General features: G+C 36.7%; 1 protein-coding gene across 1 annotated transcript in view; it reads left to right on the top strand.

Moving 5' to 3' along the window:
* The window catches only part of neurl1aa (neuralized E3 ubiquitin protein ligase 1Aa), a 61,978-nt gene extending 44,058 nt beyond the window's left edge, over window positions 1-17,920 (top strand). The window contains exons 5-6 of the mRNA XM_088917587.1: window positions 10,354-10,500; window positions 12,384-17,920. Of these exons, the coding sequence (XP_088773713.1) occupies window positions 10,354-10,500; window positions 12,384-12,625 (389 nt within the window). The 3' untranslated portion in view covers window positions 12,626-17,920. The remainder of the gene's footprint in view (window positions 1-10,353; window positions 10,501-12,383) is intronic.
* The last annotated feature ends 8,084 nt before the right edge of the window (window positions 17,921-26,004 follow it).

Here is a 26,004-nt window from a genome sequence, read left to right as displayed (position 1 = left end):
GAATCTGAGGTGTTTCAAGAATTTGATATCAGCAAAAAGGTAAAGTTAGCCCCTATGAATGATACAACAGGAGCATACTTAGAAATATGCTTAAAATGTTTCCAGAAATAATTAATAAAATCACCTGAGATCCTCACCATTAACATGTACTCTACTGTACATACACAGGCACACATGTACAGTAGATATAATACATAACTGGAATCCATGGAATCAACTGAATTGCAGTGTAGATAAGTAGTTCAAGTAGGTAGCTACATCAGCATGCGTAGACCTCAAAGGAACAAGTAAAGGTTTATTCCATGCTGAAAAGAGACGAAAAGAAAGACAATATTTCATCTGTGGAGCCTTCTTTGGGTGTCGGGTGCAAGAAAACCTTGTTTCTTTTCTTCTCTTTTCAGCATGGAATAAACCTTTACATGTTCTTTTTTAGATACTGTATGTAGTGCCTGTATGAAGGAACCAGCCTGGCTGTGGCTACACTCTGATAAATTAAGAGTGTGGAGGTTTTGTCCCCTGATGGTGATAAATATGCTAGAATCTGATGTCCAAAACTCTTGTGTGTGCCAAGGAGCACAATGTCATTCATTGGGAAGAAAGTGTCTAAAGTCACCCCTATAGAGCCTCAAAACATATGTTGTGTGTTGCAAATACTGTAGGACCAGTATGTCTACAGTGTCACAGCACTACATCAGGTACATCTACTGCCCTTTACTTTTAGGATGAGCATTTGTTCTGTTATTAAACCTTTTTAATAAAGATGCTCTTGGACCAATAATAAAGTCAACCCTGTCAATTCACTCATATTGTTAAGTGAAGTGTTTTAAGAAGACTTGATATACAGTACCCAGTAAATGTCAGAAAGGTCATTTTATTTGCCATTTTATGCCAGAAATGGGGAAACTGCATTCTGGTGATCTAAAATCACTTACACACAGAGATTAAGTTATTTAAAGTGAATTGGAAGGTTTTCCATACATGCTGTATTGGACAAGAAAATAGCATTGTTGTTAATTCCAAAGTGACAGTGTTTGCCTTTTTAGTAGGCTTCATGATCCTGTTAGCGAGATGTGCAGTAAGAATTCTAGGGCATGATGAAGCCAGTCAGTGTGTTTAGTGGAGTGCAGCAATGTAAGCTTCAGCTCCTTCAACCATGCATATTCACAACTACTGTACAGTAAATCTTTTCCCTGGTTGGTTCACTGAACTTTGAAGGTCGCCTCATACACACCCACAACCTGCACTTCATTTGTTTTGAATCTGAAACTGGCTCTTCTCGTTCTGCTCCTGAGCTGGTACTGCGGGTTAATCTTGTGAAGGGTGAAACGTGGAACCTGATGGAAACCCATGACAAAAAGCATCACACAATCTTTTTTGCTGAGACAAGTCTTTCTAGGTGCAGTATATTGTACTTTAGGACCTCTACAGGTTCGATAAGCTCTTTCTGTAAAGTATGTCATAAACAACATTCAAGAACTCAAAAATCTCTGAGTTTCTCAGGATTTGGAAACATTAGTGTGATAAATGTTTGTTTTGTCACATTTGCTCGGGCTTTATTGTTTTACATTGTGGACTCATATGTAATATTAGCATTAAAAACTGTTAGCAGTAGGTACTGTACAGTATTTGTTTCAGATAAACCACAGGTCTAAATCAGATTCCCCTGAGTTCAATCAAAAACTGACAGAGGCTTCCACACTTCTCCTTTTTCCTAAGGTTTCTTCCCCGTGTCACCCAGAGGAATCCAACTGACCTATTGAAAAAAGCTTGGTGTCTGAAGTCTACATTTTGCTAATGGAGGTTCCTATCAGGGACTCCAGTAGTCACCTTTTTGTTAACTGTTCATCTACTCTGCCTTTGCATTTCAGATTTCCAAATTATGAGGTAGGCCTGTGGTTTATGATATAGGAGGGATGCTATGCAAATGGTAAGAACACACATTATTTGAAACTCAAAACCAGTTAATTTGGGGCATGGCTTTTGTGGAGAGGATTTACACTTCTGTCTTGTATCTGGCGTCGGTAATATATCACAACACTGGAGGCAATTAACATTCAATTTGTCTAATGATTTCCCATTCAGCAAAGCTAAAGGGAAATGGCAAGAGATGAACCATTTCCAGGCTGCAAAAAAATGAACCTTCTCGAAAGCTTGTGCGTTAATTGACGCCAGATTCCTTTATTTGATTAAAAAGCTAGCATTGTAACTGTTGAGTATGGATGAGCACAGTCTGCTTGGAACACATCCATGATAAAGACAAATATTAAAGTAAATAAAATCAAAGACTAGAAAAAATTGACAATAGGCGTTATTGTTGAAGCCTATGTATTGCCAGTATGTTCATATCAAATGGTCAATTAACTGTAGAGCAGCTGTAGAGTGGCAGTGTTGAGGCCTCCTTACATTTGCTGGGCCTTGTACCAATTATTGTTGTTAACACTGTGGTCAGGCACACTTGGCTTCCTGAGACTGCTCAGTCTTAAGGGGAATATTGCACAGTATTAGTACAGTAGCTGTGTCAGCATGTGTAGACTACAAATGAACAGGTAAAGGTTTTTTCTGTGCTGAAAGGAAAAGAAAAGAGACAAAACAGTTCAGCCTTGGAGCCTTCTTTGGCTCCGCAGCCAAAAGGTTGTGTGTCTTTTCTTTTCAGGCAGTGTCATATCTCCTCAACCTGATAATAATAATAAAATTGCTTAAACTTACTGTATGAAGGCTTTTCTGGACACTCCACTCAAAGCTCTTTATACAGTAGGTAATTGGGACTCCCCTCCATCACCACCAATGTACAGCACCTGGATGATGCAACGGAAGCTGTAGTACACCAGTATGCTCACCACACATCAGCTATTAATGGCAAGAAGAACAGAATGATGAAGGCAACTCATAGATGGGCATTATTAGGAGGCCATGACTGGTAAAGACCAATGGGAAATTTGGCCAGGACACTGGGTTTAACACTCTTTCCAAGAAACACCCTGGAATTTTTAATGGCCACAGAGAGTCAGGGACACAGTTTTACATCTCATCCATAGGATGGCACCTTTTTATAGTATAGTGTCCCCATCACTATAGTGTGGCCTTAGGGCCCACACAGACCAAAGGGTGAGCACCCCCTGCTGGCCCCACTAACACCTCTTCCAGCAGCAACCTTAGTTTTTCCCAGGAGGTCTCCCATCCAGGTACTGACAAGGCTCACTCCTGCTGAGCTTCAGTGGGTTACTAGTTGTGAGTTGCAGGGTGATATAGCTGTTCTTTGTCCTGTTTCAGAGTTGAGCTCATTACATTTACTACATAAACCACTGTAGTGCTTAAAACATACAGTACAGTATATCACCACTATTTCATGCAAACCTGTTTATCATAGAAGCAACTTTAGCATATAGCCTGTAGCGCTATACATATTATCCATATATTGTTCCATCCACAAAACAACAAAATTACTTGTAACTTAAAAATATATATATATATTTAACATGGGTATTTTACTTTCTTATGCCTTCTTTATTTATTTTTGTTCTGAATTGTTAAGTTGAAGGTCCTGGCTAGTGTTTTAAACCTTATCTCAGCATGATTTTTTAGTACAAAGATTGCTGTGAGGTCTCTAACAGTTATCCTTTACTTGTAAGAAATAAGTTTTCCAGATTCATTAGACATCTAACTAAAATGTAATTTCATCAAAAAAGAGTAATGGCTGAGTTTAACTTTTTAATTGTGTCTCATAATAATACAGTAAGTGCAATGAACATGTGATTCTGCAATTTCAGTGATATGGGACAAAAAGTGTTTTGACCTTATAAAACCATAAAAAAAAACAATTAATTAGCTCATACGCTGTTGGTATAGTCAATAAGGAAAGCTTTGAAATTTTGCAGACATCACTTTTCATTGCTATTCACAGGATTTGTGTGAAACTATCAATTAACACACAGAAGTATACTTGGAGTGAGATAGTAAATGTGTTTTTTAGCCGTAAAGCACCCACTGACCTTTACAGCTTTTATTGAGATACAAGAATGTTCCCTTTTAATTTGGTCTTTTTGAATTACCCTGCTTTTTCAATCTTTGTTTTGACAAATACTGAGATAAGAAAAATTCTCATAGGGTTTTCTTCTAAACAGTGCCAATCTTTTCGTTTTGATGTTCCTTAAACATTATCTCAAGAAAAAAGAAATCATTGACAATATCCACTATGGAACATCATTAAAGGTACTTCAAAGGTCTTCATCGCCCTCAATCTCAGGCCACTAGGCTGCAGAGTTTATATCTGGGCTGCAGGGGAGGTGAGGCAAGTTTTTTACGAGGTCTTCATGGGTGCATTATGTATTCCAATCATCTTTGACACTGTCCATGCTCACTCTGCCACCTACATCTGCTCCAGAACTTAGAGCTTGTCTTACTACCTTCAGTTTTGCATCTTCGCCCACATCTCCTCGACAGCTTTGCTCTGCTCTATCCTGCACTGCGGGGGAGTTGAAGACAAGTGTGCGCCTGCTTGGCTTCCTGTGTGGAGATGCACAGCAGCACACACAAGCCCTGACTCACGTTTTCTTCGCGCTGAGATCCACTTTCACAGATTGATTCTTAAATGAAGATTAATGGGCCTGGATGACATATGAGATAAGGCTTCTAAAAATATACTAGAGGCTCTCTTGTTGATGTAAATTATGACCTTGTATTTCCAGAGTTAAATGCAGCTACAAATCAAGATGGAAAGTCCACATTTTTATTGGGCTTTCAATGGTCAAGTCCAGCTTGTGATAGTCAATTATTTGCCAAGTGTATTTAGGCATAAGTTAGGTGCCTAAAGAGATTTACAGGACTAGATCAAACTGTATTGATCAAAGTCTTGTAAATTAGGATGATGTGATGTATCTATGGCAAAAAGACTACTGAAAAGGCACATTCCTCTACAAATGGAATAGGACAAAATCTCATAAGACTGCATCTGCACCCTGGTGTAGGCCATATGTTGTGGCTGTACAGTAGAACTTGTACAGTATCATTTCCATCAGTGGCCACACATGCTACTAGCCTGTGATGTTCAGTACTTTGTAACAGATATTGTTTTTCATTGCACTGTATTTACATTGACTTTGAAAAATTGACAACATAGAATTAGGAGCCAAGTAGTTTGGGACCTTGATTTGAGAAGCCAGGACTTGATTTTGTTTCTGCCCAACACCAGAAAAGTGAGAAGGTTAGGAAATAGGAATGCTTATGCATAAAATGCAGAAGCACAAGTCAGGATTTTTTTTTAGATCTGACCAATTGCAATCACAGGGGACAGAGAAAAAGCCATGCAGCTTTGAAAGCAGCTGTGTCATGGGTACAAATTATCTGGTACATGGTCCAGAATTTGCTTGTGTCTAAGGGGCACTGTGTGGGTAGTTGTACTCGTGTGTAGATGATTGTTGGAAAGAAAAGCCCTACAGTGTTGTGACACACAGCACGCCACACCTAAAACTCGAGCTGTGCTCAAGCTTGTGTTGACAGTTTATGTTCTATGTACTGTATTTTTTAGCCTTTGGGAATGGTTACAACTTGGCAGTTAAATCCATCTCTGGCAAAGGAGTGAAAGTCTTCCAATAAAATGCCTTTAGTACATAATGGAGAAAGGGAAAGATGATACGGGGGGGATTATAACTGAAAAGAAGCATCCCAATCCAATCTAGGCAGCGGGATTTTGTTGCAAGCTTTGAGAGAGAGCCAAGGTCCCTTCAGGGCTTACATACTGTAGACCAACAGATGAATGTAGAAAAGGCTGTCAGAAGAGGACAAAGGGTAGTCACCTGAACACTAGCACTGTTTTCAAAACGTTCAAAAAAGTACCATGTGATCCCATGTTCAGCTTAGTATGCAGTTAGTGTACCCGCAAATTTCATAAATAAGTCTTCTGACACAATCCATTGGGGCATAGCACCCTAAAAACCGACCATTGGGTCTTATTAGTTAATGAGTCAATCTGGTTGCCACATGACATTTTTTACACAAGTAGCCATTAATTGTATATTATGACTAAAACAGAGACCAATCAGGTAACTAAACAAATCAGCAATACTCGTATAATAACATGTAATATGTTGGGGCATATTGGAGTGGCACAGTGGAGCAGTGGTTAGTATTGCTGCCAAGCATTTCAATCCCAGACCTGGAGTGCTATCTGAATGGAGTTTGTACGTTCTCCCTGTGTTCATGTGAGTTTCCTCCAGGTGCTCCAGTTTCCTCCAACAGTCCAAAGACATACAGTACAGTACTGGTAGGTTAATTGGCTTCTGGGAAAACTAGCCCTGGTGTGTGTATGTGTATACACTGTGATGGACTGGCATCCAGGCTGGGGTGTGTCCTTTCTTGTGCCTGTCGCTTGCTGGCATAGGCTCTGGCTCCCCTGCTACCTTGTATTGGATAAAGCGGTTAGAAAAAGAATGGATGTAACATTATAAGCAATAGCAATATAAAACATGAATACAGATTCTGCACTAGAAGACTTTGTTGTGCTGTATAGCTGCCTCTTGTTTCTGTGGAAAGCAGATGTTTAAAACTACTGTTAATTATTGAGGAATATATGTATAAGGTACAGTTTCCATCTCATGTTTTTAAAAGTTATGCTCATTTTTTTTTGCCTTTTCGTAAACAATTTAGGTAAAATGAGGGAACTTCCATCATCTGAGGTTTCAAGATTCAACAAGACAGAGCTTACCAAGTCAGTTTACTATTGATTTTAATTTGTTGTTTTGGTACTTTCATGTCCATTAGTCCAAAATAGAAAAGTTATTGTCTGAAGTTAGATGTGAGCTCTCTTTTGGGGAAACAGGAGAACATTTAGAAACAAAAAAGCCAGACAGTCTCTTACAGACTCCTGACTGTTACTAGGATCCCCTATCCTAAATCTGTGTATCAAAGCAACAAAGACAGCAAATATTGCTGTTGCATCCCCGAGTGTCAGCTGGTGTCTTGTGGGGAATGAGCTCAGCCATCTCTAAAAATATCATGGAGCCAAACTGTTTAGGTTTTTGATTTGATCAATCAAATCAAAGGCAACAAAAGCCACATCATCCATTTGACAAAAAATGGCCATATCTTTAAATTCCTACAAGAAAGTTGTTTTTGTTGTCTGCAAACCTTTATTTTTAAAGTCTCTTTCCATTGGAGAACAAGGGTTTCTATGGGAAACATTCAGGAGAAAGAAAAATGTCACCTGTGGGTTAATGCATTAAAACACAAAAAATAGCTTCAGCCCAGAAGATAATAAATTATTAACTGCAAATCTTGCTTACGGCATGCTCTCAACACATAATATTTGTGCACTCGCATGCTAATAAATAGATTATACAGCCATCTTAGTCCTCTTTGATTCTTGTGTTTTAGATTGGCTGGGAGCCACTTCCTGACTGGCTCAGTGTTGCCTTTTCTCAGGTTTGAGTGTTCACGAAATGAAACGACAGCTGTAGGCTGACCTAATTGAGGTCACCTTTGTTGGCCAGGATTAGGACAAGGCCTAGTGTAAAAATGAATACAAAAACCGCATTCAGATACAATTTTATAGTTATCATGTTACCAGAACAAGCCACATATTACCATAGGTAACAAGCCACACCCTGACTCGGCAGCAGTCAAGAAATATAAACAAAAGCACTGTTGCACTTGGAAGGTACTGTAATACCTCTAAGGGGATTACTGTATGTTCAGGAAGGACAGGAGTAGTTTACCACTTAAACTGTTCACTTGCAACTTTTCCATTAAAACTTAGAAGGCACCAACAATGTGCCCCCTAAGAGTTTGTAACACAAGGAAGCAGTCATTAATTATTGAGAAAAACATGGAATTTCTTTTTTATTATGAAGGGAAAACAGTTTGGCAAATATTTCCTGTGTTCTGTCCACCGATTATTAAAAATGAATGAATTGACAGTACCAAAAAATGAGGTAGGTTGGATAAGGGAAAGAGGCCAGTAAACCACAGTTAACTTCAAGCCCTTGAAGATACTTGAGTGACTTTTTCAAGTTATTATAGTACTATATAAATTATAGTATAAATGGTGTTGCAAGGAATGAACCATCTATCTGGTTCATTAAAAGTCTTCTCAACTTATTCTGTCCCATCATTATACCATTCAGTATTTATTATACATGTTTACTGTACATCACATTTACATTCATGCAGTTTGCCAAAACTTTAGGTGGCTTTCAGTCAAGTGAAAACACACTATACTTCAAAACTGTAAGATAATCTATGCATTGGATAAACCTACTGTATTTATTTCTTCTGTAGTTTTGAAGTCTGTCTTCAGTACGTTTTTTTATACTGTATATTTTCTTTCTGTAGGAAACACAATTGGGGGATAGAAAACCTCACCAGCAGGTTAATGCATTAAAGAAAACAGTTTAAGAGGCCAAAACATAGTGAATTATTAGTTACTAATCTTGCACACAGGGGGCTTACACTCTGAACACAACGATATTACCACATTTGTATGCTAATGAATGAGCTACACAGTAGTAGGTTAAGGTTTTTGTGGCATTTGCACACTGTTGAAAATTTGGAAACTGTGCAGTTTTGATCCATACTTATCTCGGCTCATCACTTTTAGAATAAGGATACATGTAAAATTGGCCTCATCTTTCAAAATGCCCTCAAACACATTCTACCTTAGGCACCTACTGTATGCTGTATGTATTCTTCTAACAACAAATACTTTTTCTCACCAATGGTCAATCCCTATTCAGAATGCACCTTGATGGATGTTCATAGCTCTGTGCTCCAAGTTGGACCATAAACTACTTTTTATTCCAATTTCAACTAGAAAGAAAAAAAAAACATTTTTAGGTGTATTCTAAAAAAATAGTTTTTATTTTATTTATGTAGTGTAGTGTAGTGACAGTGTTCAAACAATGTACTGTATTTGCTAAACAAAACTGTGAAACTGCCTTGCAGATCTGCACTGTGTAGCTTGAATTCAGTGGAAATGAAAGAACTGAGCATTTATTCACATACTGTAACTCTTTATCTGCTTGCAGAGCCCAGTATCAGTTTTGCTTGGAATGCTATCACACAAGGAATCCTTCATTAATTAAATCTTGTCACAATTCCAATTCATTTTATGAATATAACCGTTTATCCCCAATCAGCCTGAAAGTGCTCCGTGGTAACTTCTCCATGGTAAGACAGTTTGATCAGTCTTACGTTTCCTTTCATTTGAAGATCTATGATTCTTAGTTGACTGCCAAAGCTAAATTATACAGTAACTTCAAATAGTCATGGTCAGTTTTTCTTGTTTCACTCATACTGCACCTTAAACAACATGTAAAACTTACCCAGTGTTCTAAAATAGGCTCTTCATCGATTCTTACATTTGTGTCTTTTAGCAGTTCTATCTCATTTATTCCATTAAAATGCTCTTACTGTATAAAGTCAGGATATTTACAAGAACAAACCTGACAATCAAACACATCTGGACTGTTTTTATTGGATTAGGTGGTAGCTATCAGAGAGAGAATACTGTAGGAACTGAAAAACAATTCTGTCATTAAAGGCTAGTGCCTGAATTCCTTCTGCAAAACAAGATTAAGTTACCTTCTAATTTCCTCATATTTTCCAAAAGTAATTTAGGCAGCAGTCATGTGTCAGAGAATTGTTTCATTTCTTCAAAATCCTGCAAAATGCTACAGTGGTTGAGTAATACATAGACATACTGTATCTAAGGGTCAGCTCCTTTTCAGTCATAAAGTGCACTACGTGTGAAGGTGTTTACAAGCATGTTTATGCCAAGCCCTAGAGGCACTGCTACACAGTATTCTGCCTGTGTCAAAAAAAGACGACATGTTCCTTTGCAGAAGCCAGCAATGACTACATCCCTCTTTAATTTTACCAGGAGCTTGTAGAGAAAAGCAAGTGACTGCTTACTACATACTGTGTAAAGAACATGGCAAATAAAGTCAAGATTACATCTGCAGAAATTTGCAGGTCTGTCATACAGGAGATATACTGGGTGGATTAGAACATTCTTTATGTAGACAGAACATCTAGACTTCAGCTCTATTTCACTTTGGAGACCTTCAACTGATGTACACCACAAACCAGTACTTCCTTTTTTTATGCATTTTAAAAGAAAACGCAAATCAACTCCGTTGGACTGCTCCTCTTGGACATTGTAGCTTTATTGTACAAAATAAGGAAAGCACTACGTTCTTCAAATGTTGAACACGCAAAAAACAAATCCTTGACTCAAAGAACATTTGAACCGTGACCAAGTATAACATGAATTCAGGTTAACACACTGTATTATGGAGTGCAGAACATTGGGTTAGTGTGTAAGGCTAATTCTACATTGATGTGCTGCATTTGTGCTTCCAGGTTCTACACACTTACCTGATCCACGAGGCCCCTCAGCTCCCAGCTCCCCTTCCTCCACTCCTAACACCCCCACAGGGCTATGCAGTGGCAACTCAGACCCCACCCTCAATGCCAGTGGCTCTGGCGCCCTCTGCAGCTCCACAGGAGGTAAGTACAGCTGGTTCTCCATTTGGCATTTAGGAGGTTTTCATTCAGGTGAAGCATCAATGTCTGTAACAAGGTCATGAGTGGAAACGAGACTGATCCATGTAAGTCAAGACATGATACGTGTCACTTCTATTTTTTACTTGCATCTCTTTTTCTCTATGCTTGCCTATGATTTGCCCTTAGGGGCGAAGTTTTCTGTACACCCCAAGCGCAGTCAGATGGATTTCAGGGGCAGAACAAACCTTTTAGGTTATTATACAAACATTTAGCTGTAGAGCCACACAGTGTTAGTATCGGGAACCAGGATTTGACTGTTACGCAAGAATTACTTTTCTGGTCCATTACAAGTTCAGCTATCAAAAGTCTTTAACCTCAGTTCAATTTTCTTCACAGACTGTACTTGACTCCTCATAGATGCTGCTATAATGAATCTTGTCCCCAGTATCTGATGTGCATTTTGTCTATGGGATGCTATAGGTAACTTTTTTCACATGTTTTGGGAGATACGGTAATGTTTTAGAAACATTTACTCGTGGTTTCTTCTTCATCTGCTAGTCTAAACAAAGCTATTTTTTGCTCTCACCTAGTACACTAACCAAATGATAACTCTTCATGCAGCAAGAGAAAGATCTGGTTGACTGATCTTACTGCTGTTAAAAAGATCCCCTCCCCTGACATAATTGGATCACTCCTTATCGCAGCATTGTTCATGTGGAACATGCTACTGCTCAGATCCTAGAGTGCTGCTGTTGACACTGTCAGATCGTTATTGCACATACTCCTACAGTACTATAGCTGTCTATTTTAGGATTCCCTTTGTTTCCAGAGGGCTATCGTTGTATTGTTCTGCTATGTTTTTAGAAAATTAATCAAAATTGCTTTACAGAAAATACACTTTTTTCAGACTAAGAAACAGGATCCAAATTCTTATGGTTCTTATAACATTGTCACAATCTCCTTGAGAGTTATCAGTAGATAACTGTACTACTTATATTGTACTACAGTACATCGCTTTAAAAGATGTCCCACTGCAACAAAAAACACACTAATACACACATATAACACATTATAAATTGACAAGCACTTATAATACATAAGAATATCAAAGGGTACGAACAAAACAGCAGTACAATATTATATGTATATCAAAACAAACAAAAATTAGTGGGTGACACCCCTGGATTGTCACTTTTAAAAGAAATATCTTGATCTGAGCTGGGTTAATTCTCTGAAATGGATTGTATTGCTCCCTTACATGCCTGCCTACACATGGTATTTAGCATTTTCCTGGTAAATTATGACCAGAAGGGATCTTAAAGGATTGTGGCAATATGTTCAGTCCAATGTGTGATGTCATGATGTCGGGGTGTTTTCCAAGATCTCTTTAAAACACTTTACAGACCAGTTTCGCTAGAAAGAAAACTGGCTTAAAGGATTTGAGGACTTCTACATCAACCAGCTGAAACAAATTATGGAACAGCTCAATTTTAAGGATCACCAGATATTTTGTTTCTTAGACACTGATGTTTTTTTCAGTACCAATGCAGCAGAAAAACCTTTATGTCATTTACAGTTTTGCTAATGCTTTTGTTTTTGTAATCAGCAAAAAGGAAAGTGGTACACTAATAACACCTTTAAGCAAAAAAAATACTAACCTTTACTTTGAAACCAAAATGAAAGATATCCTACAAAAGAATAAAACAATTTGTCAGGAAAAAATGAGTAACATTTATGTATCCAAAAAGTTTTTCCAGGGTTTTTCTGTTGGTCATGATATTATTTTTGATGATTGGCATCCCAGGTACACCTATTTTGCTGGAATGCTGTCCTTAACATTTCAGAATCCTGATTTTAAAGATTTATTGTGTTTCCTAACCCTGTAGGTACAACTCCAAGCTCCCCCATCAGTCTCCCAGAGTCCCCAACCTTCCCATCAAGCTCCGGATCCTGGACTGATGAGTGCACCATCTGCTATGAGAACATGGTTGACACTGTGATCTATGCCTGTGGGCACATGTGTCTCTGCTACACCTGTGGGTTAAAGTTGAAGAAAATGTCCAACGCCTGCTGTCCAATATGCAGGAGGAGCATCAAAGACATCATAAAGACCTACCGAAGCACATAGATGTACATCACTATACATTCAGAAAGCAAGATAGAGAGAAAGACCTGTATGTTAAAGGAACACTCATCTGGTACAAGATGAGCCATTTCAGTTACTGATTTATTATTAAGGAAAATGTTCTGGGTTTGATAAGATAAAGTAAGGAATCCACTAAGGTCCTTAATTTCAGTAAGATTCAATTTCTTTGGTTCTCTATATGTTATGACCTGGAAGATCTTGGGACAGAAATGCATCCTCTTATGAATACCACCATTACTGAGGGTACTTAGTGCTTCAGAGACACTAACCAGGAGTATCCTGGTGTTGAAATGTTTATTGGTTATGCCTGGGCTGGGTGAGCTGGACAGTGGCTCTTCATCTGGAAATAGCTGCATTCTTCAGTAGGCATAAATGTTTGTGAATTCCAATGAAGTATGGATGAAGAAGAAACATTATTTTAATTCCTTTACTGAGCTATGTGCGTCCCTCCACACCAGTCTATGGAATATAAACGGAGTCTCACAGAGAAAAGGAGCTAATTGGTCAACTTCTCAGCCGCAAAGGGATACTGCCATCTTATAACAGAACTTCTGTTCTTGTGCAGTTTTGGACAGTTCCACTTAAGCAGCAATTTGGAAAGCAACAAACATTATAGCAAAGTGGGTAATACTCAACACTAAACAAATAGACAAGAGTGCTACGAATAATGTTACTTAAACAGTCACTGTACTATAGGTGTCCATAGGGTTCTGCAGAGATATTATGCCAGCTATTGTAAGATTCATAAAGAGTTGGTTTGCCTTTCATACAGCTGCCTGAGAGTGGCTTGCCATTGAATGGCACCACTGTTCATTATGGCATATCACAATGTGGCAATTAAACCTTCCTGAGTGTACCACTGCTTCCAACATTATCTGCAAGTCACCGCCAACCATCCATCCATTTTCTACATACATCATCCACTTCAGGATCTTGAGGAAGCCTGTCTTTGCAAGAAAAAGGTGCAAGGTGGGGTACACCCTGGGCAGGACACCAGTCCATCACAGGGCACACACAGACACAGAAAGACTCACACACTCACAACCAGTCTGGCCCAGCACTTCGAGGCAGGATTGCTAACCACTGCATCACTGTGCTTCTCTAAGCCACCATCTGTTGTACTGTATATCAATTTAAGACAATGCAAGCTTGTCTGTCTTGATAACATTCACCCACCCCCTAAATCTGGGAGGTTATATAATGCCTAAATGAAATGAAACCTTAGAGTCTGAATTTAAGGCCATTTTAGATCTCAGTTATTCTAAAACATTAAATAATGCAACTTTTATCCTTCACATGAGAAATGTTCATCATGGTCAAAAAGGGAACTTACTGTCATGAGAGTCTGAGTCTGAAGTGCTATGATTACACATAGACTGTGAGTGATGTGGTGAATAGACATGATGCATTGTCTGAACTCTGAATTTCTTTTTTTTCCTGTTGGAAATACATTTCTTCCATGTACAAACTGAACGTGAGCAGTTTTAAAAAAGGTTTGAAGTGCAAATCATAACAACGCTGAAGTGGACAGGCAAGTATAAAAGAACTGAAAGGAATGATAGCCAATTGACTTAAACTAAGGTGCATTTTCCTCTCCCTGCATTTACCATCTCCCATATGCTATATTCATATATATTCATTGCTTATTTTACTATTAGTGAGCTATTAAATTCATTATTCTATGATCACTCTATGGAGGCCTACTGTACTGCACATACAGTAACAATTATTTCAGAAAGTGTTGTAGTAACACAACTGGACTGTTGGAAATATATTCAAAATGTTTAGGGGCTGAAATAATCCTGATTCATTAGTGTCTAATGAGCATGTTGCAGGTTTAGGCAGTACACCATGTATTTCCAATCCTGAATTGGATCCATGCTGTAGTTTGAATGACTGACACCGAAGACTATTGCACCATAAGTCGTCTTAAAATCTGTTTCTGCCTGTATTAGACATACCCAATGAAGTCAGTCAGTGCTGAAGATTCCGGAGTGGTCTTCAAACACTCCAAGCACCCAAACAAACAATATGGTTCAGTATCTACTCTGAGTATTCCTTGCGTACTGTTCACTCCCACCTTTTCTATTAGAACATAGATGGCACCATTTATTTTTTTAATTATTGTAAAAAGGAAAAAATAATATTGAGAACCCTTTCTGAACTTGTAACATGGGGAAACAGCAATTGTTGATTAAGCCGGAAGTGTGGAATGTTTCTGTGCAATGTTTCTTTTCTTTTTATGAAGGGAAAACATTTTGCAGAATGTTTTCAGTATTGCGTTATCCAAAGTTAAAATGTATGAGTGAGTAATTATCTAGCAATTATGTTTTTAAGGGAAACATAAAAATGCTTCATATTTTACTCTAAAGTTCCATTAGGCTTGTTTTTGTCTGAAAGAAAAAAATATGATGGTCCATTACAAAACACAAACCTTGTAGCTTGATTACTTTGGTATTATGAAGATATTATTTTAAGCAAATAGGTCCCAAGGCAGCCTGGATTAAAAGCTTGATTAATTACTTTTTTTCTTGCAGATGTCTAATTATTTCAGAAAAAATAACAAAATCTCTCTTCTGATATTCTAAAGGTAGGTAATGGGCATATAGACACTGGCTTTTGGAAAAGCTTTGGTTAAAGGATTTTAATATGGTATGAATTAATTGGATTTTTAAGCACAATCTAAACTAATGTTTTACTCATAAATAGTAATAGTAATAACATCTGGAAATCTTTCTGTGTACTGTATATGTAGACTATAGAAATAATGATAATAATATCTGCAGGTGAATATACTGTATATAGAGGTGGATTTAATGCCTCTAAGTATATAATGAAAAGGACTATTGACATACATAAAATATAATGTGTGTACAGGGAACACAAATATACTCACAGGCAGTAATCACTTTTCATAGTATCTACAGTGCTGATACAAAGACATGCTTCTGCAATGTAAAAAAAGGTCAGGTTTCAGATTTCAAGCTTTTAAAATTATTTTCATTTCTGCAAAAGTTTTTTAAGTTTTGGAAGCTCCACAATCAGTGAAATATTTTCTGTGGTAAGTGCTGGTTATTTTGTCTGAAGCTCTACAATCCCTTGCCCAGCTTTATCATAATTTGTGTTTGAACGTTCTTGTCTAGACATCAGATTTTTCCACTATGAATCTGAGACAATTTGCTGTGCTTTTACAATGGCCATCAAAGTTTGATTACACCTTCAATAAATGGTTTAGTAGACCTTCAATTACTGTATGTCTCAGATTGGCTGTCACTAACGTGTAAATCAAAAGTCAATTGATAAGCAACATCTAATAGACATAGACACTCCTGGGTTGCATGTCCATTGACTATTATCTACTGTACATGTTATTGAATAGCCATTTACAGTCAATTGAATGTGTATTAAACCTTTTTCTGGGATAAGGTAAACATTAGGAGGGATAACTACAGTAGCTTATTGTATTGTATGCTGTTGAAAAGCTTTTGATTTCAATTTGCGCTGCTGAAGTTTTCACTGTCTTCACAGTAACCGATCTTCATTCATGTTCCTAAGGTTAAATAATAAAAACACAAATCTGCTATTGTGTATGTTATTTATTTGTAGTAGAATTATAATTTATGTTTAATTTTGAAGTTTTGTTTTCAATTTAAGCAGCTGCAGTGTCAGAAACTGTGTGTTCTGTAAACTTGCTTTAAATGTCTATATATTATTTGTAAAAACATGCTTAGACTATCATTTTGTAAGTGTATTACAGATTCATAGAACTCAGATAAACATACATCGATCATCTCATACCTCCTTTCATGACAATAGAATGGGAGGTCTTTTGCTTTAAAATGAATATGTAAAGAAAATTGAAACTATTTTTATATAAATATATTGTGCCTTTGGGCAGTTCTTTAAGTCTGTTGGATTATTGTACTAACACATCATGCTGGAACCTGTGGGAAATGTTGGAAACACTGATATTTGTCCAAAAGAATTGTCATTCCAATTACAATGCTTATGGTTAGAGAATATGACATTAGCTCTGATGGTTATTATACTGTACTGCCCTTGGTACAATACGAATAACCTCAGTATTTCAAACAGGTACTGTATCTTCCTGCGGTCCAGCCCACCCGAATGAGTTTTCTATTTTTTTTAGGACTCTTTAAGGGTCAACTTTCCAGCTTCTTGCCTAATTAATTTTTTAAAACCTCAAAGGTAAACCTCAACAATCCAGGACCAGCTGATCCAAAGCTGCCTGTCTTGTGTAAATGATGCCAAGTCACAACAATTCTTTAATTCATACAAACCATTTAGAAAATTATTCTTACCATGCTGGAATTAGATGATTTCTAAAGTATAGTCACATATTATCTATTAGTTCTCCATTATCTTTGATATCTGGTTGTCTAATTTATTATTTCCTTGCAATATTCCAGCTTCCTAAAGCGTAATCATTTCTCTACATGCCAGAGGGTGCTATATTGGCTCAGTGTGTAAGTTACTCATTTCCATGATGATCTGGTTGTCAGGTGGGTGGATACTGGTTATGCCAATAGCTCTCTTATCAATCAATATCCATATCACCCCTTTCAATATGTCATTCCTCCACAGCACAGATTCACAGTACAGTTATTTGACTAGGCCAAATGAATTCATAAGCACCCTTTGGTTTAATGATTTAACACAAAAAAAGCTGTCTGAGAAATTAGCAAGAGCATGATACTGCAGATATGGAAAGTTGTCTTTTCAAAGTGGTATAGTTTCTTTTAAGAACATTAAGTGGTCATTTTTTTGTCTCTGTAGTAATTTACTTAATCAGAATTGAGACCTTGTTCATGTACACGTTTTTTAGATGAGATTTACAGGACTTTTTTCAGAATATGACTTATATTGCCCTTCTCAGAAATCATCTAATACTGTTTACAGATGAAAAATGTTGTAAGCTTGACAATCTGTAATGTAAAAAAAAAAAACTTTTTTTAAAAAAGCCCCTACATACCCCGCCCTGCTGTTAGTTCCAATTTAGTTAATTGTTCATACAATCTGGAAAAAAGATGGGACCAAAACAGGATTAAGCCACCAGTGCTGTAGGCAGCACTTACATTGTGTGTTAGAGATTCTTTTCCTTTAAAAGTAAGGTGAATGTTTTTTTTCTTGTCTCATATTTTAGAATACTGTTTAGCTTGTGTTTATTTATGATTAGTTGTAAGTGATCTGTAAACTCTGTTCATTGTGCAAGTCCGATGACTGTGGCTGTCAATAAACTTTTAAGATGTGTTTCCATTATGTCAGTTTTATGCGAGTGTTTTTCTGTTGCACTTGAAGTTTCATTATGAAATATTAGTTTCAAGCATTGGACGAGAGGTTCTTCTTGATACTCTGGATGTGCAGTGTAATGGTATTAATAGTATGATTTCACCCTATACAATCTGTTTACAGCCTATATCTTGAAAGGTTGAAGCTGAAGCTGAAATAAGAAAGTGAAGGACATTGTTTGCACCAATTAGCAGAAAACCTAGCCTTCTTGTCTGCTTACAGGAAAGAATTGTACTCACATACTGTATGATAACATAGCTTTGGATCCAAAAAGATAACATGAACTATGACTGTTTAATGGCCCACGAGTTTCAGTGTCAAATTCTGAGAATTATGCTTGATTAGATAAACTTTTGAATACTCTATACTGTGCCTAGAATGAAACTGAAAGGAAGTCCTAGTAACTTGTTGGAAGCTAGGGAGCACCACCTCATGGAAATAAGTGGAATAACAGGCAACCTCTGGATTTTCACCCTAGAATAAATCCTGACACTTTCTTTGTTTTTGTAGATTTTGTAGTCAAAAAGCACCTTATAAAATATTTTTTTCTTAGCAGATTTTGAAACTACTAGGACCCTGTGCTTATATATGTAAGAACTGTGGCCACTTCACTTCACTTGAGTTTATTTGTGATTAGCACACTTTTTGTGCAAAGAAGCACACAAATGTAACAAGTCTTAAGAACTAGGAAAATGTTACAAGGATAAATGAGGAAAAGTTTCAACTTCATCAGCATGGACAGTATTTCTTGCATTTATATAGTACTTTTTATACTATCCATTTTCTAACCCCTTTATCCTATACAGGGTCACCGAAAGATCCAAAAGCACTATACGTACAGGAGGGTACTTTATCCACCATTGAATACCTACTGAGGAATGCATGGCAGCAATTATGTGCCAGTAGGAACACATACAATACTGTTACAACACAGGCTGAGAAATGAGAAATTGCCCCAGGCAAGTTAGAGTGGGGTTACTATCCCTACTCTTGACTGTAAGTGGTTTTCATCCAAAGGACAGCACTTCTTATAGCCCTTGGTCACCATGCTGGACAGTCCTGGTTCAGAGGGAAGAGGGTCATTAGTGGTCTACTTGCAGCTGCCTGCTGGTTTTTCCTTGGAGGTCTCCCATCTGAGGACTGGCAAAGACTTTGCTTAACTTCTGAGATCAGGAAATAAAGCAATCTCCCTGCTGCCAAAGTACTTAAGCAATATATTATCAAACTGAATATCAAAAATATATCAAACCGAATACCAGAAAAAGATGTCCCTCCTATTAAAAAATATCATTGTCCCCAAAACCAGAATTATGTCATAAGTATATCTGGGACAAATAAATCATAGGTATTGGTAAGGACCATTATTTGTCTCCAACACATTTCGGTAGGCAGCTTGGATATCTAATTGCATTCTGCATTATCTAGTTGAAACTGGAAGATAAATGAGTGAGATATGCTCCTCAAGGGAGCCAAAAATTAGATTGTTGGGTACTGAGCTTAATATGGTGTCCTACAGATATAATGAATGGGAAATGCATCCCATAATTGAATTGAGCACCTTCTTGTTCAGGGATTCAGGGACTGTTTGCTTATCAATGTATTATTTTCATTTAAGTGTCAGTCGAGAACTGCTTGTTAAGCCACTCTGCCAAAATACAATGTAATGAAAGTTTTGAGTTTACACTGCGTGCCGACATGGACACCGATATTCAGTGTTAAAGCAGCCAGTGACTGTCAAGCCACCATGCAAATGTCTGCTCCAGCAACTGTGTGTAATAAAATATGTGACATGAAATCATGACATCATACCTGTTCACATTCCTGGAGGGTTATGGTGTTTGTGGTTCTGATTTTCACCTAAGAATAATGTCTGACACTTTGTGACACTGTGTGAGCACAAGGAAAGTCATTCTGGTGAAGCAGAGTGAGGGATAAACTGGTGGAATAGAGCTTAAGCACAAGAGGGACTTAATAAAAGAGGTACTGTATCTTCACCTGATTGAACTCTACACTATTCAATGGTTTCATACAGGAGAACTATCCAGGCTATTTGATAATGAGTACACTTCTAGAATCATGTTGAATAAGTCAACATCATGCTTCAACCTCGTATATAAATGGTGATTGTATGCAGTTCTTTTTACTCTGTCAAGGTCTCGATGGATAAAAAATAATTCTAAACAACCATTTAGGTAACTCTACACTGGATTTACAAAACCACCCTTGAAAATAAAAGACATAAAAGTAGAAGTTACCATTTTTTTCACGATGTCTAAAATGTAGCCCCATTAAGAAAATAACGTTCAAATCCTGATTTCCAATTACTGGAAACCATAGCAACAAGACAAAAAGATGGAAATAAACTACCATGACAGCCATACATTTTATAGTGTTTTTCATTAGGGCAATGCAAGATACAATGTAAACATTAACAAAATATAAAAAAGAATTAAAAACAAAACAAAACAAAAAGATTTACCAAAGCAAATGAAAAATGCAGCACACTGTTTGCAATAGAAAACCTTCCTTTTCTTGACCATTAACTAACTAATTAATGTTCAATCTACCCATCATTCACATACCCAGGAGAACCAAGAACATAATTACAGTATCAGGATTAACATTAACCAAAATTATATTGAAGTGTTACTAGGGTAACAAATGAAAGCAAAGGCTCCCTTCAAATGCACTGATTTGTACCCATGCCCACTGCAAGCCTTGAATGAAGAGAGGCTTGAGTGAAGTGTTCACATAACTTAAAATGTCAGCTCATGCTTGTGAGATGTTCACATGCGATTTTGACATTATTTATTGAATGGGGTGTTGTTTTTGGCCTCTTTTGGCAGTCTTTAATTTTTTTCTTCTTGGACTTTCTCTTAGAAACAGATGCTGCACATTTAACAAAACATTGCATAAGCATAGTCAAAAACTTGAAACATTTCTTGTCATACAAATATGATAGCACCACATTTGGTCCGCCTTGAGTCACATTGCACGATGGTATATGGAGCTGACAAGCTGGGGAAGACCACCATGAAAAATGTTTTGTTTTGATTGAGAGTGAGACCTGTGCTAGTCAGGTTTTGACCTTGGTTTCTGATTAAGAGTAACTGAGACTAACTGTACTAAGAGTAACGGAGGCTAAAAAGGCACCACTCCTACAAACAATCTGGTGTTCACATTGCATTTTCAAGAGAATTCATTTTTATTAAAAAATGGATATACTGTATGAAATGTCTAACTTGATGACTAATTGATAAAAAAAAACTTGACTGACCGCTGTAATGTTTTTCAAGAAGCATACTGTAAATGAATTATGAAAGTCTACTGAAAAGGAAAGGTAATGGTTGTCTAACTAAAATATACTTTTCAGAGGATTGGTAGTCCTTTTTTGGCATTAGTTTACAGTTGAGAAAACAAAAATAGTAACCACAGAATGAACACGAATCCCTTCTAAGACTAAAATGAAACGAAAATTAATCTTGCCACACAATGTTTTGTAACTTTAAATTATCTAGATAGTTGTGACTCAGTCACACAGAAAAAGCAGCCTAATAACAGCAAATCTGTCAGTACTGCTCAGGACAAGAAGTTAGCCTAACCACCATATTCCTTTGCTTAGCCTCACACAGTCAACATACTTTCCATTTGCAATTGTTTAAATTCAAACAGCTTAGCACAGTTACATTCCAGCGACAACTTTTTAAAACAATAGCGCTCATTTAAGCTTTCTGTCATCTTTCTTACTTCTTTCAACAATTACCAAATCCCCTCAACAGCTAAAATAGAAACCTGCAAATTCCCTCATGCATCTACGACTACAGCCAGACTTACTATAAACTTTCTACTTACAGTACTCCCTCCTACTGCCTGTCTCTACAGACACTTGCTATCCTTACACACTTCAAATAACTAGGATAGAAATTTCAAATTACAAAAGGCACATAAGAATTTTGAGATGAGCACACATTTACACTACTTAAACTTTGTCAAGCAGGCATAAAACCTTTAATTTAGTAAGCTATAATTGAGTTATTTCCAGAAAACAATGCATTTAAAAAAGCTCTGCCTTAGGTATTAGTCTAAATGTTTTAATTGTGGGACTACTAAACTATGTTACTGCATGCATTACTTCCAAGTGGGTTTTCTTCTTTTAAATGAATGCCCACTCCCCACTAAATATATTTTTGCATATCATTTGCACAACACATCATCAAAAAGCCTGTCTCTTCTCAGAATCAGCACACAAACCATCATTTCACACTCTCAGACCACTGCCTCATACACAGTCTCTCTGAATCTTTTCCACTCTCTAAAAGGAGCAACTTGTGTGCATGGATTAAATGACTAAGCACATACATTATGTGGTTTTCACAAAGGAACATGGTAGCATAAAGCACAGGAACTTCAGAAACTACTAGGCAAATGTAATTTGAAGCCAACTGAACTTCTACAGTAGAATATTACCTAAAAGAAGAAACCATGACATATACTGTACTGTATAATGGTGTTAAATGAATTTTGTGTCTGGCAAGATCTTTAACCTACAGTTTGCTGTGCAAAAACATGGTTACTAGCAATATTTTTAGGATCAATTGGCAGAACCTTGCAGTTTTTCAAAATGAGTAATTTATCATTCAAACAGTTTCTTTGAAGTATCTGTGACTTCATATGGCCCAGTGCACATATGACAAGTCCTCAAAGAATTTGTCAAAATAAACCAAAGTCAAAACCTTTCATCAAGGGCACAGTTTGTAATACAAGGTTTTCCTCTTGATTGTTCAGCTTAAATAATAGAAGGCACATACAATCTAGCCCATCTCAGTCTGGCTTCTGGGCAAAATTGCAAGAACTTAATGAGAGACACTAAAAAACTTTCTATAACAGAGTTACTGGGAATCAAGTCTACTATTTATAAAGTATGTTTCATATGCCTCACCCTACACTATGTGAGCTTATTTCCATCAGTCCCATTTTTGATGAGACTCATCAGTTACTTGAAATTCCTCACATTTGAAGTGAAGTTGGAATTATACACACAAGGTCAGGACTGATCAGGCAACAACTTCACACAGAATCTAATTTCCTGCTACAGGTTTGCACATGGTTATCTCACCCCAGCTGTACAGTAATACCAAGAAACCAAATATTCATGTTGAACAGCTAGAAATCTCACCATTGGGTAGTACTGGCTTCTGAGCACTACGGAACTAAAGTACACTCTTGTCAAAAGTTGAAATAGGAATTGTTTGGGAATGTTTTGGAGCTTTTATACTAAAAGAGAAAAGGATAGCTGGATCTAACTATTAGTATACTGTCTACTCCATTTTGATAGTTAGCTCTACCCCAATTACTATTGCTTGACATTAGTACCCATACATTTTGCTTTTAAATTTAGCATTTTTGTCTTTAGTAGATGTGTTCTGCAATTCTAACAAATTTTAAAATATTTATTTTAAAGACTCCAAGAATCTCTTTAAGATACAAGATATGTGGTGACTTTCCGTTATGCACAAAAATATACATATACTGTGTCAGCAACACAATACATTTTTCCAGAAAAATGTTTCTCGTTCAGTGTTTGGGCAATCGTAAGTGCCTTTGTTCTGCAAGTTCAAGCTTTCCTATTTTACCTTTTTAAGTTTAATTGAAAAGACAGACATATTGTCCAGGAATATGTGATACAAGGATATTATTTTTCAAAATATATATTAGAGTAATCTTAAAGAGACTTAAAATCATGGGAATTTACACTGGTGTGTTGTGTTCAAGAAATCCAGTCATTTTCTTTTCCAAGAAGCCAGTGCTCATGTTGTGTTGAGAAGCCAGTTTCCTATTGCACATTTCCTCATCCCTATGACTTGTGGATTATGTACATTACAAAGGGGAAAAAAAGTAACATATTGTGATAATGCATCAGAGAAAACTCAATTAAGAAAAAAAATCACTACCACTACATTATAACTAAATAGTATGAAAATGTCTAGCATGACTACTTACTATAATTCCCTTGTGATCTTAGAGATGCAAATAAGCAAGTGTTTTATTTAATTAACAAAAGCAATGTAATTACCATTAATATGTGCTGTACTAAAAGAGTGATTTAACACTTTTACATAATGCCTTCGTCTGGATATCAGGGGACAGGGAGTGGAGGCAGAAACAACAATTTTTAAAACAAAAGTAATCCCTTATAAAACACTGTGAATACACACCGTGTAGATTAATTTGGAACCAGAAGACTTTTGGGAGAGTCTTCCAAATTCCACTTGTAGGAATGCTCCATGGTAGTCTTGCACATTTCCGGTTTCTCCTCAGTTTTCAAATATTAAAAGCTTTGTGCAATCTTCTTGTTGTTGTTGTTGTTGTTTTGCAATGCCTGTTTCACAATCGAATTTTTCTTTTATAAAAATCATTGCTCATTAGTGGAAAGGGAGGATTTAGAAGATGGAAAATGATTGTCTAAACCAAGTCTCATTTCTGTTATAAAAAAGTATACATATCAGGCATTATATAAGTCCCAATAACGACATAGGAAGTGTCCATTATTGTTAAAGTTGCAGTATACAGCATTAGAACAGTAATTTCATGTTTTAAGGTGAAAAAATAAACTTCTTGTTACATGGTCGCCAAATCAAAATATACAATATTTGTAATAATTATAAAACTAATAACGATAATTTAATTGCATTGCCATTTGGAAAACATACAATTTCTGTACAGTTGTTTTGTTACAGTTTTTTTGTTTTGTTTTGTTTTTCAATGGAAACACCATCAGGGAAATTACAAGCTGCAGTAACAGCTGTCTATCACAAGAGGCCACTTTTGCTAAGAATTACAGCAACAGATAAAGATGTCAAGATTCAGAACAGCACCAATGAGCAGCTTTTATCCAATTGTATTTGAGGTCGTGACCAATTGGTTGTACAATCATTATATTTAAAAATTGTGGACATTGTATCTCAGCCCTAAGCAAAACGCCTATTCACTAATGCTCTCACAGCACACATGCTTCTCTTGTGACGGACAGTGCTATAATTCTGTATAACAGGTAGACGAAAAATGTATTTAAATAACTATAAATAAAAAAAGATTTTTTACTTCAATAAATAATGTGCTGATTTAGAGTTATACTGCATCTTTAAGTAATGCACTCAGGTAAAAAAAAAGTTTTAAAGTGCATTAATTCACAAAAATGAACCACTTCATTCATCATTATTGTTCACGTGTTATCACACCACAAAAACTACTTTCTGCTAAATATAATATAACTGCAATCTAGCAGGTACTTCTTTTACTAATACTACATGTAATACTGTCCAGCAGAAATTATAACAAAAGTTAGTGCTTAACCCAGTTGCAGAGCTCACACTGTTCGTTAGAAAAATATTTCAGCAGTCTTGAACATCAGCCATTTGAAGTAGTGAATGCTGTTCGGTACCTTGGCAGAAGGCATGCCACTCTTGAGAAAAACACATCTTTTATGAAAGCTTTCGACCTGGCTTCAGTGGGGCTCTGTTAAAAGCAAACCAGTGAAACCAGACTCCAGTTGATACCAGTATAAGTCCAGTTTAAAGCAGCTTTTACTGGAGTCTTCTGGACCTTTCAATCTCAGTAAGGGCAAGAACTGGCTACTTTTTTAGAATCAAGAAAAAGTGTGCCATCAAAGTAATATCAATAAAATAAAATTAAAAAAAACTTCCCTGGTCTGAAAATTCAACTAAAAAATAATACTGCGCAGCAATATTATTAGTTGTCTTGAAATGAACCCTGTGCGACAACATGTGCTTTTATTTGTCTAGGGGTAAGAATATCAAGTGCTTTCAGATATCAATACTACAGCAATCTTTTTTATAATTATACCTTTTCTTTCCTACAATTGCCAATTGCATTTGGATATTGGAATGAACAAGTTCCATGTACCCTCCAATTAAATACAAAAGCTATTACAGCATTTCCTTTACAATGGCATTCATCTCTTTGGTTTAATCACATTTAGGGCTTAATGCTATACAGCTACATCCCTGGGTTTTGTCGGCAGTTATCAAGCC

Source organism: Atractosteus spatula, chromosome 5 (genome assembly GCF_055471065.1).
Source record: "Atractosteus spatula isolate fAtrSpa1 chromosome 5, fAtrSpa1.hap1, whole genome shotgun sequence".
In the NCBI taxonomy this organism is placed as follows: domain Eukaryota; kingdom Metazoa; phylum Chordata; class Actinopteri; order Semionotiformes; family Lepisosteidae; genus Atractosteus; species Atractosteus spatula.
This window is presented reverse-complemented; position numbering and strand designations above follow the sequence as displayed.